The 15017-nt window shown below is 51.9% G+C and overlaps 6 protein-coding genes across 6 annotated transcripts; 2 read left to right on the top strand and 4 right to left on the bottom strand.

The window, feature by feature from the left end:
* Positions 1-58: 58 nt before the first annotated feature.
* On the bottom strand, positions 59-424 carry J4E85_001660 (uncharacterized protein; the record flags this gene model as incomplete). Its single annotated transcript, XM_051465945.1, has 4 exons — positions 59-126; positions 181-243; positions 293-345; positions 399-424. 4 exons carry the CDS (start codon positions 422-424, stop codon positions 59-61), a joined length of 210 nt encoding a protein of 69 aa, XP_051330502.1.
* Positions 425-1373: 949 nt separating this feature from the next.
* J4E85_001659 (uncharacterized protein) lies at positions 1374-2726 on the top strand (the record flags this gene model as incomplete). The annotated part of the gene is made up of 3 exons (XM_051465944.1): positions 1374-1864; positions 1914-2518; positions 2611-2726. The coding sequence occupies 3 exons, from the start codon at positions 1374-1376 to the stop codon at positions 2724-2726; spliced, it is 1212 nt and encodes a 403-aa protein (XP_051330501.1).
* Positions 2727-3870: 1144 nt separating this feature from the next.
* On the top strand, positions 3871-5703 carry J4E85_001658 (uncharacterized protein; the record flags this gene model as incomplete). The annotated part of the gene is made up of 3 exons (XM_051465943.1): positions 3871-3931; positions 3982-4677; positions 4730-5703. The coding sequence occupies 3 exons, from the start codon at positions 3871-3873 to the stop codon at positions 5701-5703; spliced, it is 1731 nt and encodes a 576-aa protein (XP_051330500.1).
* A 182-nt stretch (positions 5704-5885) lies between these two features.
* J4E85_001657 (uncharacterized protein) lies at positions 5886-6327 on the bottom strand (the record flags this gene model as incomplete). The annotated part of the gene is made up of 2 exons (XM_051465942.1): positions 5886-6019; positions 6081-6327. 2 exons carry the CDS (start codon positions 6325-6327, stop codon positions 5886-5888), a joined length of 381 nt encoding a protein of 126 aa, XP_051330499.1.
* A 1533-nt stretch (positions 6328-7860) lies between these two features.
* Positions 7861-9118, bottom strand: J4E85_001656 (uncharacterized protein; the record flags this gene model as incomplete). The annotated part of the gene is made up of 2 exons (XM_051465941.1): positions 7861-8806; positions 8859-9118. 2 exons carry the CDS (start codon positions 9116-9118, stop codon positions 7861-7863), a joined length of 1206 nt encoding a protein of 401 aa, XP_051330498.1.
* Positions 9119-11914: 2796 nt separating this feature from the next.
* Positions 11915-13647, bottom strand: J4E85_001655 (uncharacterized protein; the record flags this gene model as incomplete). Its single annotated transcript, XM_051465940.1, has 3 exons — positions 11915-13033; positions 13083-13316; positions 13372-13647. 3 exons carry the CDS (start codon positions 13645-13647, stop codon positions 11915-11917), a joined length of 1629 nt encoding a protein of 542 aa, XP_051330497.1.
* Between the last annotated feature and the right edge of the window lie 1370 nt (positions 13648-15017).

The following is a 15017-nucleotide window of genomic DNA, read 5'->3' as shown; positions in this document are numbered from 1 at the left end:
GGTGTCGTGGTCGAAGATGCAAAGGGAAGAGAATCGATGTGTTGTGGCGTAGTAGCGTCTATGAGCCGCCAACGAGGATGTTGTTTACGGGGATGTGGACCAGCTTGACAACGTAGCCGATGACTCCTGCAGAATGGTCAGTCTGATGAATCTGGGGCGGACACGCGACCTGTCACTAACCCATAATCAGGAAACCGATTCCTACTGCTTGCGATATCCTGATGAACTCCTTCTTGTCGGGCTCTGTGGTTGTGTTAGATACGTCGTTATCGGTTTGCAGAGGCGGTCGTACTGGTGCAGCGGTTCATGAACAGAGTACCCTCCCTGAGGAACTCAGCGGGCATACTGCGCGGCGGTTAGCCATTGCTCTCTCATCGTGCGATTGCCGTCGGGCTTACTCAGCGAATTCCTTGACGTTCTCCATGGCGACTGATGCGTGACTGTTGATTTGTGGGGTGGATGGCGTTGTCGTGAGTGATTCGTCGAGTTGAATGTATCGCGGGTTGCTGGAGAAGTCGCGAACTCAGGGTAGCAGCGGCCAAATTACCAGACGGACGCAATCTGGCCTTGCGGAGAAACCCGACAGGGGTAGGTGTTGCGCCAAGCACGCTAAGCGGCGACGCTAACTTCGAGCTATCGCATCCGCGTCGTCGTCTGTCGCTCACCAACACTCGTGCTCGCGCCGACAAGTCGACTCTACCCACTTCCCCAGGTTTGTCACTCAACGCAGTCACTCACTACGCAACAGAGCCGCCCACGAGACACGCGACCGCGACCCGCTTGCTTACGTCGACTCACGCGCAGAGTCCAGGGTTGAAGGGGAACGTGTTTGGCATTTGACTCGAGCTCGTCCTCGTTGCTCTCCATTTCTTCTTATTCCTGGTAGCGCACGATTCAGCGCCGCATCAATTCGAAGGGACATTGTATACAGCAACTTCGCTTCGCGCATACTGTACTGGAAGCTAGCAATAGCAAGCGCAGGAGGCAGGCTGAGGCTTCACACACACATCTCTCACACCACATCCTGTACCTTTTACATCTCCGCATCTGCCAGGGGCGATCGGACTACCCCGTCTTGCACTGAGCTGTCTTTCTGGACCTTGTCACCACGCGCCGACAGCGGCACTGTACGTATGGCCTTACACTCTACGCTGTTTGTCTCTTCTCTCGCTTTCGCATTGCAACGGACGGCCAACGCATACTTTCTTTTATCATCCCTCTATCTCGTCATGCTGATTTGTATGCCAATCACAGAATTGCATGTACTTTGGCTATTGATACTAGCACATCAAGTACCTAAAAGCGAATTAAAGAAAGAATACCGGAACAAACCTCATCGCTTACTGCAGTTGACTTGACATACCACAGCAGACATGGCTGACGACGACAACTTCGACATCGACATCTACGGCGATGACTCCTACCAAGATTCGGCCGCGCAGCAAGACACCACCGTAACCGACGCCAACACTCCCAACACAGATGCGAACGCTGCGCCATCAAACAACGCACCGGATACCACGAAGGCGGAAAACGGCGATCAAGCGATCAAAGAGTCCACAGAGGACGCAACAAACGGGGATGGCCATCACGACCAGAGCACCCAACAGATAGCGTCCACAGGGGGTGCGGCTGGCCTCGACGTTCACAAACAAGCACCCCAGCAACAGGGTACAAAGCGCAAGCAGGGTGAGGACGATGATCGCCCGACTGATCCCGGCGCAACCGCAGCGCTTATGATCAACGACGTAAACTGGTGGATTAGCGAAGAAGACATCCGCGGATGGGCTAATCAGAGTGGTTGCGAAGACGAACTTGTCGAGGTAACCTTCAACGAGCACAAGGTCAACGGAAAGAGCAAAGGGTTAGTCACTCTATTGCTTTGAGGCATACCAGGCTAATCACTCTCGTAGTCAAGTCTTCGCTCTCTTGAACTCACCCCAAGCAGCCACTGCTTTGAAGCACCAGATCGAGAACCTCTTCCGAGACCAAGCCCACACGAAGAAGCCGACCGCGATCTTCAGTCCTCCACACGTCAATCCGTTTAAGACACTACCAAAGGATGTCCCCGCGCGAGACAAGGGTAGGAACGATCGCGCTACTTCCGGCAACTACGGCAACCAAGGTGGATATAACAACAGAGGCGGATACAACAACAACCGTGGCAACTTTAACAGAGGAGGCATGGGCTACCAAAATAACCGTAACTTCTCTCCTGCTGGTGGTAACATGGGCGGCAACATGGGAGGCTACGGGGCTCAAGCACCAATGGGCAACTTCGGCAACCCTATGGGCGGTATGAACAACTTCGGGGGCGGCTTCAACCGCGGTGGTATGATGGGCGGTAACATGCGCGGAGGCATGGGTAATCGTGGTCGTGGCGGCAACATGGGCATGAACCCTATGGGCGGGAACCCCATGGGTGGCATGAACATGCCTATGGGCGGTAACATGATGGGTATGGGAGCCAACATGATGGGTATGGGTGGTGGCAACATGGGCATGATGGGAGGAATGGGTACGTCGAGAAACTTTCATCCTCCGACTAGTGACTTAACCCCCATACTTCTTGGTCCTTCGCTTGGATGATCGCTAACACTGAGACTACAGGAGGTGGCTTCGGCGGCAACCCAGCATTCAACCCAGGATTCTTCCAAGGCAACCAAGGCAGCAACGATGGCAGCTGGCAGAACCCGCACGGTGCCAAGAGGCCCCGCCCCGAGTAGGGTTCCGAGCGCGAGCGTCTATACCACGTGCCAAGAGAGCTATGCAAGCCGCATCGTGATTCGTCAGAAGACCGGAGAATTTATTATCGCAAGATGCACGAACGCCATTTTGCCGCGAAGGAGTACAAACGCCAACGCGAGTTGAGAGGCCGTCCTTCTGCAGACGACATGTCTGATAAGACCTTGGACAGGATCATATGCGGCGTTTTTCCTTGAAAACGTTTCGTGTCTCGTGCGACACAGTGGGTTAATGACCTTCTTGGTACCTGGTCTTTCTCTTCTTTTTCGGCGTTCTTAGGGCGGTCGGGACGTCTTCCAGGAATCAATCTCTTCTTCAATTGTTTTGTTAGTTCTCTCTCTTGTTTCCCCCAATGGCATACTGTACGCTGATGGTACTCGGAGGCCTTCACCTTTTGATACATCGTTGTCTTAGATCTTTTACTGGGGGTCTTGTCTGCCTTTTGAGTATCGGAACTATCGCGCCTGTATGCACTGATCACACGTGTGGTGACTTGAGTACTTTACACGCAGTCAGCAGCTGTCACGCCGCGTTCTCGCCAAACTGTTTTGGATACGGAATAACTGTATTACTACTTTGAAGATAAGTGTCTTCGGCGTTCGCATGTGAGCTACTTACCCTGAGGGCAAGAGACCAAACCGTGATCACAGGAGTGCCAAAATCCTTGGTGGAGAAATGTCGCTTCCCAGGCTAATTTGGAGTCAGGCCCGCAGGACCTGCATATGAACCCAGACTGGGGCTTATAATATCGCTAGGACGCGATGTTTCTACCAAACACAGCAACGACCAATGGAATTGTCTCAATCGACCTCGCTATCTCCTTCCAGGCGCCTTCTATGCCTTTGCTTCCGCGCTGGAAAACCGGGTAAGAAGGCGGCTTTTCAATATAAGCAAATGAAAGTGGAAGCTTGGTTGTCGCGCTAACCGCAAGCGGCGACAACTTGGGGTAACAACCTCATTAACATGCGAGGCTTGTAGAGAGGTGGCGAGGGGAGTGTGGGTCAGGCTATATGGAAGAAAATGTGAGGTGAGTTAATTGCGCCAAAGAGATGGGACAGAGTGTATATCTTGCACTTATTCCTGGCCTCTCTGAGAAACAGTCGGTCAGAGCTCTCAAGTATCACAATGAGAATCTCTTACGCAAGCGCAGCAGTGCTGCTAAACAGCGCTTTTGCTGTCGCTCAATGTACGTTTCCCCATGGTCTCGACAGCGGAATATTGGCTAACACAAGGCAGCGACGAACGGCACTGGCGTAAAGTGCCCTTCGAGTTCAAAGTTCGCGTCGATCTCAGCCGGCACTTTCTTCGCAAAGCTGAATCCGGGGTGGAATGTTGGCAATACGCTCGATGCCGTGGAGACTGAAGGCAGCTGGAACAACCCACCTGTTGTAGGAAGCACATTCGACGATGCTAAAAGAGCTGGGTTCAAGAGCATTCGAATTCCTATTACCTGGGCGTACCACTTCACCTCTCAATCGCCCGACTGGACCGTCGATGCCGTATGGCTACAGCGTGTATCAGATGTCGTTGACATGGTCACAGACCGCGGATTGTACGCCATTGTCAACGTCCACCACGATTCTTGGACTTGGGCCGATTTGACAGTAGCGAACACGAATGTCACAGCCGTTGAGGAGAGGCTTGGAAAGTTGTGGGAGCAGATTGGCAAGAAGCTTGCTTGTAAGAGCGAGAAGGTTGCTTTTGAAACGATCAATGAGATTCCAGGTACTACGGCTGAGCATGGCGCTGAGGTCAACAGGCTCAACGATATCTTTCTCAAGGCTATCAATGATGCTGGGGGTCACAATCCGAAGCGTGTTGTTACGCTCGTTGGAGCTGGCGAAGATGGAGTGAAGACGTCGCAGTGGTTTAAGAAGCCTGATCCGAAATTTAAGAACCCCTGGGGCATTCAGTATCACTACTACTCACCTTGTAAGTAACAACGACCTTATTGCAGAAGTATTCTTGACTAATCATGCCACAGACGACTACGTTTTCCAAGCCTGGGGAAAAACTACATGGGGCTCCGACGCCGACAAAGCTACTCTCGAAGCCGACCTCGCCGCCGTCCGCGGCAACTTCACCGATATCCCTCTCGTGATAGGTGAATGGGCTGCATCACCCGTCGCTACTGAGACCGCAGCGCGCTGGCGATACTTCGACTTCTTCCTTCGCACAGCAGCGAAATACAACACTTCGACTATACTCTGGGACAACGGAGCCGACTTCCTTGACCGCGCAACACATGTTTGGCGCGACGAAGTAGCCTTGGACATCTACCGCAATGCAGTAAAAAGCATCCCGAACGCGCTCCCGGAAAGTACTACAGACGGCTCTGCTACAACGCAATCTAGCTCTGCGTACATATACCACCGCAAGAACGAGACCGTAGGAGACGCTACACTAGGCTTCATGTTCAACGGAAACACCCTCAGCAAGATTAGCAAGGGAAGCAGACAACTAGCGAAAGGCAAGGACTACACCGTCTCAGGCGAGAAGATTACCTTCTCAGCTGCATACCTCAAATCGATCATCATGCCTACCTCGCCCATTGGCAGCCTAGCAAACCTGACCTTGGCTTTCAACCGCGGCGCTGCGCTGCAAGTCAACGTTCTCCAGTACACCACACCAGTTCTGTCCAGCACCTCCGGACCCGCGCCGGCAGCCGGCCAAGACCTGCTCATCCCGATTACATGGTCTGGCCAGAACAGACCTGCAGCTATCAAGGCTACCAAAGCCGATGGAACGTATCTGGTGGACGACTGGACTCAGTACCTACCTGTGCTACAGCAGGGTCGAGCGACGTATGGTAACCAGTGGGATTGGACTGCACAGGGTGTTGTTATCAAGGCTGCGGCTTTGGATGCTGTTAGGGCGGCAGGTCAGGCTACGACGTTTATGATTGAGTTTTATCCGAGGGAGCCAGGGAATGCTGTGGAGTACACTGTTACTGTTTGAAAGAAGTAAGGGTTAGAACCTGGCGTACTGTGACGAGTCATAGTTCAGATAGTGATAAAGTTCATGATATGCTGATCTCAACCACCGTTGACTCAATAAATCGCATTACGATCAAAATATATACACTACTCTCTGCAGAGCGAAAGTATGCCAAAAGGACATCGTCACCAAACCTATCCAGCTTAGACGACGGCGCGGGAAACAGGGATGACGATGTCGTCCCGCTTACGGCCGCCACCAATGTCGGTGGTAACCTCGATAGCAGCCTCTCCGTAGACGACAACACCGCTGGGCAGAGTCTCCTGAAGGGTAACGACTACAAGGCAAAAAAAGTTAGTTCGAAGCTATCAGACTGGCATATGGAGATGTAAACGTACGCTTTCCGTCGTAGGTGAAGTCGAATGTCAACTGGTCGCAGCCGTGGAGGTAAGGGTCCTGAGCCTCGACGCAGGTGTTCCTCAGCTCGGTGTACTGGTCGTTTGAGAACTCGGCGTGGAGGTAGATTTGGCCAACGTCGGGTCCGACGGTAATCTCGACGTTCCACTCTCCTTGGTTGTCGCGGGGGAGGACGGCGGCGGAGGCGGTGCTGGCTACGAGAGCGAGGAGGGCGGTGGTGAACTGCATCTTGGTGGTGATGGTGTTGAAAGTGGTTGGTTGGTAGATGGGAATATCGGTAGTAGGAGTAGTAGTAGTAGTGGCGAGGAAGTGATGGATGTTGTTGATGATGTCTGTCTAGCTGAGTGGAATACCGAAATTATATACGCAAAGCCGTAGCTGCCGAGTACCACCGAAATGCACGTTGCTCGTGATTACGGAGTACGAGTACGAGAGCTACAGAAAGCATCTATTTTCACGTTGTAATGCGAGGTGTATCCTGGACCTAGCGGTGTGGAGTTGCCTACCTCTTTCGCACTGATCGTCCGTATGTTCCCCATACAGGGCACCGAGGTACTGTAGCCCTGGGTTCTCAATACTCGCGAGCGCACTGGTTTTGCGCTTCTCCTTTTCGATGCGTTAGTTGACTTATTTTTAGAAAGGTACAAGCTCTGGTCTTCAGGTAAGATGGGGCTGACGTCAAAACATCCGACCGTTACCTGGGTACCGACGATACTATATTCTGACGTCTCAAGAGCCTTTGGAGACCTATTTGATGAGTCTGCGCATCGTTCAAGTTTCTTACTGATGATCTTTTGTTTGCACATTACCTACATCTCAACGGCGTTGTTTTGGTGAGGAAAGAGTCTGGGCTTCTTCACCCACCGGGTGAATCGCCCGTAAGCATGGAAGAGGAAGTGGAGAGGTAAATCTCCGAGCTACAATGCTACTGTGGCGCCGTCAAACCGGAACAAGCTTTTCACGCCGAGAACACGAGCGCCAGTCAGGCACGGCACGATATCGTAGCGTTTGATATGTGCGTGCGCTGATAATGACGATGCAAGGCTCACCAAGAGAAGATACCACAACCGACCAGCATTGTGTCAAGACAACCTGGCCGTTGCCGCTGATCCGGGATGCTAGCAGTCGATCACTTCGACTTCATGCGTTCGTATTGTTACTTTCTTTTTCTTTTTCGAGCATTTATCAATTGCCTCAAGCAGCCATTCGCTCCGCGCAGCAGGAGCCCTGTAATGCGACTATCAGGACGTTTCATCCAAGTCTAACGCGAATCACTCAAGTGAATAGCCGTTGGACGAGTCGTTAATTGAAAGATCTAAAAAAGGGTCAAATTTGTGGATGGTTGATATTGAACGATAGAAGTAGCATCGGAACTGTTCCTTCAAGAAAAACAGTACAACTGTTACGAAGTCGTCGCATCGAATCATTGGCGCCGTCTTTAGCACCGTGCGTTTGTATTGAAGAGGCATTCGATGTTGCTGGTGGTGGTCGAGGAGATAAAAAACTTAGGGGTGTAACCTCATGAAACTACGTCATTGTCACCCGCCTCCTACGAACGACTAGACCCCGCGGCTGCCCACCAGCCAAATTGGCTGCAGTGTTGAACGTGATACCCATCCCATCCCATGAGAGAGCGTCATACATACTACAACCAGCTTCGGGCGAGCAAGTGCTGATAATAGTAGTGTGCAGAAAACATGGAAGAAGTGTTGTCAGAGGATGAGAAGGATACAAGCTGTAGCCTGAGAACTTTATATTCTGTTATCGTATCGCAGTCTCCCATTCCTTCAGAGCAGATCTTAGTCTTACTTCAACGCCGTTCTCATGCCAAAAGTGCCCTGCGCCTGCGACCTCAACACTGGTGAAGCGTGAATTCGGCTCGGCTTTGAGCTGCTCTGACCGATCCCTGATTTTCTTTGACGAAGCGAAGATATCCTGGTCCCCATATATGGCTAGGGTTATATGCTTTCCAATCACTTCCTGACAGTCGTCTTTAGACCTGCTCCAAAACTTGTGTATCAGGGCCGGTGCGGCAAGTGTAGAGGTTGGCGGTGTCAACGGTGAGATGAGAAGATAGCGCACATCTGGCATTGTAGTTGTCGCGCTTTTCTTCTCTGGCTGCGGTATCGGTTCGTGGCTTTCGTGGCGACGCCTGTGACTGAGGCTTCTCAACCTCGTGCGGATTTCGAGCCGCGAACCGCCCTCGAGACTTCTCCGGACGTCTCTGCTACTCCTGCGTTTCTCTGGACTTGTCTCTTCTCCGCCCATTGTAACCGGAGGTCTCGGTTCGTTCCCTGCTCTGCTCTTCCTCCTAGCTCTGGTTTCATCCCGAGCTAGGTTGATCCATTCCAGATTGCTCTGGTCTGCTAGCTTGCGAGCGCGCAGAACTATCTCATCGGCTGCAGTACCTGCTATCGGAGCGGAGAACGGTTGTAGTATAGTTGGTACGGGCGGTAGGTGTCTGAGGATGAGGGAGCCATAGGAGTAGCCTCCTAATATGACCATGGGGGATGCATCATCTTGCACCGGTGCCGACTCGCTTTGGTTCGATAGTATCGGAGATTGGTCGGGCACGAAGGTAAGGTCGGAGGTAATGCGTGGTCGGAGGCAGGATATATAGTGCATGAAGAATGCGGCGAAGGATGTATAGTCGTCTAGTTCGGGTCTTCCAGACCAGCTAGTGCGTCCCTTGGACCCGTGAGCACCTCTAGTACTTATTAGCTACAAACTGCTACGGCGAAGAACTGTCGTGACAGTACCTGAAGTTGAACGTGCCCACCATCCACCCAGCATGTAGGAACTCCTCCACCACGATGCCAACTACCCGATCGTCATAGCTGCCACCCATTGGCGCGTATGGGTGTGCCATAACGATACCTTTTCTCCTCCATTGCGCGAGATCAGCCAAATCCTTCGGCTTGGCCAGGGTATCTGGATGGTATATGCGGCAATCGAGTGTCGTGTCATCGTGTATCGACGGTATCGTGAAGCTGTAGTGGGCTTCCGGTGGGCGGCGCATCTTCTGGGCCGAATCGAGACCCAGCTGCAGTGCTCATTGCATCTTCGAAAGGTAATGATGCTAGGCAGTAGCCGATAAGACTATACGCAGAGTGCAGAATGCAGGATGGTCTTACTACGCGGCTGTGCAATACCGTGGGGTTGGCTCAGAGTTGCGGAGAGCGTTCCGCCAGCGCCAGCGGGCCCGTGCTCTCGTCAACAGCGAAGACGACATCAAATGCGACGTGGACGATCATTGGGAAACACGGACGTATTCATTGTGTACATCCAATCTTCTCAACATGTTCTCATTCAGTCGCCTCGTAAGTCCGGATGCTTTAGTTCTGCAACTGCGAAGTTCGCAGCGGCTATGACTGGAATTCTGCCTTCTGGGCTGTGCAGCTGCCCCTTGGTCAGCCATCCCGCTGGCGAGCCTAGGCGAGTATGCAAACACGTAAAGAGGCCCCAAAGTCAGCCTGAGAGCTGTGCCAAATCTTTTTTCAACAATATCGTGTATCAGAGCAAGCTCGCTCTCCTTCGGTAACTACGACCAAAGTGGGCCGCCGCTACCACTACGCATCGATGGCCTTAACGATGGACGAAGCGTCAGGTGCCTGTCGGCACACTGATACTCGGACTTTCGACTCTTGCCGTTGCTGCATGTCATGCGGAGAGATCCTCACGACAGCAGTATCGCCAGCTGAGTCGGAATCGACCTGTTCAGGTACCCCGTTCTACGAGTACACGCCCCTCGACTACAACACTGGGCAACACATTCGCCTAATGAAACTATATCCGGGTCAAACGCAAGACGACATCAGGTGCGAGTTAGTCAACGTGAATCTAGCAGCCTCACCTATCTACGAGGCTGTTTCATATACTTGGGCGACGACAAATGGCGATGCTTCGCTCTCTCAGAGCATTATTTGTTGCGGCAAGACGCTCAACATTACCAAGAACTGCGAAGCGGCTATACAATGCTTGAGAAGGCGAAAACACTCGCGCATCTTGTGGATTGACGCTATGTGAGTTCGTTATACAAGCTTCGTATCCTATCGAGAAACTGACTAGTTGCTTAATTGGTCAGATGTATAAATCAGAGAAGCAATTCAGAGAGAAACCATCAAGTTCGTCTGATGTCTGAAATATACTCAAATGCCTCTCAAGTGTTGGCATATTTAGGCTTCAAAGACCATCTGGAGCAGCACAACACTGCCCGTGCCATGAGATGTCTTCAAAAAGTGCGTTGGGACGTTCATGATCATGATCTACTCAAAGACTTCCTGAGCCATCCGTACTTTAATCGTATCTGGGTAGTACAAGAGATTTCTTTGGCAAAATTAGTCGTCCTCCACACAGAAGATGATACAGCGTACTGGACTGGACACACTGTTCAGATGCTCACGTCCTTTTGTAAAGACCGGAAACTCGACCTACCTGGTGTAGTTCGATGGGTTCCCGCAACTCAACTAGGAGAGCATGGTCTTCTTGATCTACTTCACCGCGCTCGTCACTGCTTCGCGACAGACCCAAGGGACAAAATATTCGCTCTCTTCGGTTTTCTCCATGCACAAGTCCAAAACTCTCTTCCGATCGATTACACTATGCGCACTGAACAGGTGTACACGAGTGTTGCTTCATACCTAGTCGCTACTACACAACAAGCAGATTTACTGCAACACGTGCTTCCTAATCGGAATCTAGACCCCGGGACAACACCTAGCTGGGTACCAGATTGGAGAAAAAGAGATTATAGAACCAGCATGCTCCCACCCTTCACTCGCTCGCAAAAGCTGAGATTCGTCACACGCTACATTAAAGAACCGCGTCTGAAATACTTGCCAAATGCCTTTTCAAAGTTTGCACGTACGAGGCGGGAGACCGACTGGACAGAGTACAGTCGTATCAGCTCTGGGGATGATATCTCGACTTGGTACCGATGCTCGAGAAGTGATTGTTGCCATAAAGCACGCGTCGAACCCCGTACTGGAACTTCTTCAGGACCACCTTCTCTACGCGTTCACGCCTATCGTCTGGACATGGTCAGCAACCGTCGGCAATACAATCACTTTAGCAACCAAGAGTCTTACCCTCGCCAGTGGGAGTACTTAGGGAAAGAGCTATCCGAGCTATCCGACGTGATAATAAAGTGTAGCGATAAGAAAGAACACTTCGGGACAGTACATACACTTGGATTTTTAAATGCATCCAATCACGAACAGCCGCTGCTTCAGGATGGAGATGTGGTATGGGCTATCAATGGACTCGATGTACCCGTTGTATTGCGACAAGTGGATCACCACTATATTTTCATCGCACCATGCTATCTTCATGGGGCAGCAGGGTCGTGGTTCGAAAGTGCTACAGACTTAGAAATTCCATTATGGTCGACAGAGCCTGCCATCATCGAGATTTGGTAGCACGCGAACGCTCTATGGAAGTTCTTGTGAACACGTTCACTAAGACTACTACTTGTATCGGCTACCGTCTCTCATGGAGTCATACAATATGTGATACACGGCTATTGAGTTCATTAAATCATCGTCATTTCCATCGATCGCAAACACTGAATACTTGCTCAGATTTTATGTGCAACAAAAGAGCCCAGGCGACAAGTAGAGATACACCACATGGAGAGCCAGGATCTGATATTTCTCGTGCAAGACTCTCACCGAACACATTAACAAATGCGAGTAGCTTAGTCACAGTACCAGAGACGGCGTTTCAAGATTATAAATTATCCGCATCCATCCATACCCAAGACATCATGCCCTGAGTAAAGAAAGACACCCAACTACAGCTCTAACAGTCCACCTCTTCACAGTGGCCGAAGCGCACCACTCCTATCTTCAGCCCACCTACCAGCGATGGCCTGTCTCGTACTCTTCCCCCAAAACGCCACCGGCATGGCAACCAACCCGCCCACAATCTGGAAAATCATGAGTTCAATACCCACCCACACGTACCCATGTGACTCTATCCACGGTACAAGCGCAAAGCTCATGGCCCAACTGAGGAAGTAACAACCTCCAAAAACAACAGCAATAGCGGGGGCAGCCCAGCGTGGAAAAGCTTCGGTAACCCAAAGCGTATTCGCAATCATCATCGTTATGAAGGAGAAGCCGTTGATACCGTACGCGAAGTAGAAAGCAGACGCTCGCCATTGATACTGTACTGCCACGCCGTAGAGTGAAGAGCTCAGAGCGCCGGTAATGACGGGTAGGATGTAGCTGACGAGGTAGTGCTCGGCTTCTAGGACACCTTTGTTGCGGCTCGATAGCCGCTTCAGCACCTTGCCGAAGAGGATGGCGAAAATGGGCAAGCCACATAGGGCTCCGACTCCGGATGCGACGTTGACGGTGCCAACGAGACCCGGTGGCATGTTGTAAGGCGGTGCGACAAGAACGCGTGCGTACGTTGCACCGATGAAGATCATGCTTGCCGAGTTGAAGGCAGAGGCAATGAAAACCCAGAAGATGAGTGGGTTGACGGCACAGTAACCCATCTGTATGACGCAACGACCCGCCGAAGCCCATGATGCGAAGGGTGAGCGTGATAGGCCGACCCGATCACGGAAGCCCGCGAATCCGGTGCGCAGCGGGTATTCGGGAAGGTCGCGATAGATCTCGGAGTCTTTTTCGCGATCTTCGTAGACTGTCAGCTTTTCGGTGGCACTCTGCAACAGAATGAGCCCGTTGAAAGCTACAGTCGGCCTCTTGAAGTATGTTTCCGGGTAGAGGAAGAACGTGACGACGAGTGAGATGACGACGGGGATGGTCCAGTAGTGGTAGAATCGCCGCCAGTTGTTTCCGTGGTCGGCTAAGACAGGTACCAGTGCAACGCCCGAAGTGCCAAAGCATCCTGCCATGCACCACATGAGAGCGACTGCTACTGATCTCTGGTTGATGTATGTGAGGTCAATGACCATTAGAAAGGCCTGATGGTATTAGTAGATGGATTGATAGGGAGATTGCAACCCCACTTACAAGAGATAACGCAAGGCCCTCTGCCAAACCGAGGAAACAGACTGCGGCCACGAGCGAACAGAAACTTTTCGCTTGACCAGCCCATATAATAGCACCCAGCTCGACAAGGGACGCGATCAAGATCGTAGGTCGGCGACCCAACCCGATTGATACTGGCACCCACATCAAGCACCCGATGCCCATGAGCATGGTCGGGCCTGTAACCAACGCCTTGATCTGATAATTTGGTATGTCCTAGATGTAGTATGTGAGCGATATTCGTCTCAGGTAGCTATACAATGCAGCTTACCTCATCCTGGAAATCTGCTTGGATACTATCGAGTATGACTGACGCTGCTTGAGCCGCAGTGAGACAGATAATAGAATAGAGAGCTAACGCGAACAGCGCTCCGGCTGTCTTCCACCTGCCCCAGTTCAAAGGATCGGCTTTGGAATTTGATGGCATAGGGAGTTTGAGTGTTCTTCCATCGTTTGTGATGAGGAATGTGCTGCCGGCGAGGTTGTATGATTCGCGCTTCGATGGGTCTGATGTGCCTGGGGTCGATGACCTAGAGCGGTACCCCATGATTGAAGGCACGGATGGCCTCTTCCCGGATGCATCTCCAGTGATAGGTGCGTATATAGGGTGTGGTTCTGAGACTGGAGGAGAGTTGAGTGGTGGAGCCAGCTCCACCATCGGGTGCGGATCTTCCAACGAGGAAGGAGTCCCGTTGGAGTATGTTTCGGACATCATGATTTCCATGATCAGAGAGGTTAAGGAAAGACTGGCGACACGAGTCACCACACAAGTGGATCGTGAACGGACGGGGGGACTAACAAACGAAAAACGACTGAAGGATTGACAACCTGGAAAGCGTGGCGGTCGCTACGATCTATATCCACAATTACTCGAGGCTCGCGCTTTTCGGCGTTCGCGGGTGCGACCGCACTACTGTCGATCCCATCTAGAGTTGAGGCTTGGAAAGAAAGTATAAGCTCCTGTCTCTCCATCTGAAGCTCGCCAAAGCCACCGCATCACACCGAGAGCAAAGTCGAGCAAGGACACATCGGCATAACTTCAACGCTTCGTGCGCAAGATGCAGATCCTCGCACCTGTTGGAGCAGCGTGCGCGAGCACGGGAGATGCCTGAAATCGGCCGATTGGTCTGATCGATTATCACGAACCCGATGGCCTGGGGTCGCGTGTTGGGCCTCAAACATCAACGTGATCTTCCAAGAGAATGGGCAAGGCTACGGCCAATTTGCGGTACCATAGCGTTTCACCTGCCGTCCTGATTCAGAATGAGTGACAGCGGCTTTCAACGGCTGCCAGTGCACCGTGTCCGGAGGACGACCGACGATTGCTATTCGCCGTCCATCGACGCGTTTCGGAGCCTCAAGGAAAGCCCTGGAGGTCTGCGAACAACTGCCCCGAGGTCTGGGCTAAAACATCGTTATGTTTGATATGTGGCTAGTAACTGTATATCTGAGTGTGCTGATCATGCGAACGACAAGAAATGATGGCCTGACGGTGTTTACGGATACCGAGCGCCCTCGGTGCTATACCTGCGAAGATCCGGGGAAGCGAGCTCCACGTAATCCTTCTCACCGCAACTGCGAAGAACTCGAAACCTATGAAACCAAGAAAAGCTTGTCGATCAAGCATACGTACAACGACCGCATGCGTGCAGCGGAGAATTTCGTAAGATGAGGCTGGAGAACGTTGGAGACTTGGCCAGCTAAGGGGCGCGCTATTGACCAAGGGTTCCACACCACGTGCAATGATCAGCCGAACAGGCGTTTGCAATTTCGACAAGGCGCCCAACTCGATGCTTACGAAATCACGCTGTTCGAGGGCCTCGTAAACCATGCGGAGAGGATGGCGCTGAAACCCAGAGGAACTCGGAGAGATCGAACGACATCGCCGGGCAGCGAAACCGTTGGCTAGCGCTAAAG

Source organism: Alternaria conjuncta, assembly GCF_024043145.1.
Source record: "Alternaria conjuncta strain BMP 0040 chromosome Unknown scaffold_2, whole genome shotgun sequence".
Lineage (NCBI taxonomy): Eukaryota > Fungi > Ascomycota > Dothideomycetes > Pleosporales > Pleosporaceae > Alternaria > Alternaria conjuncta.
Note: the sequence above shows the minus strand (reverse complement) of the source record. Positions and strands in the feature narration are given on the sequence as shown.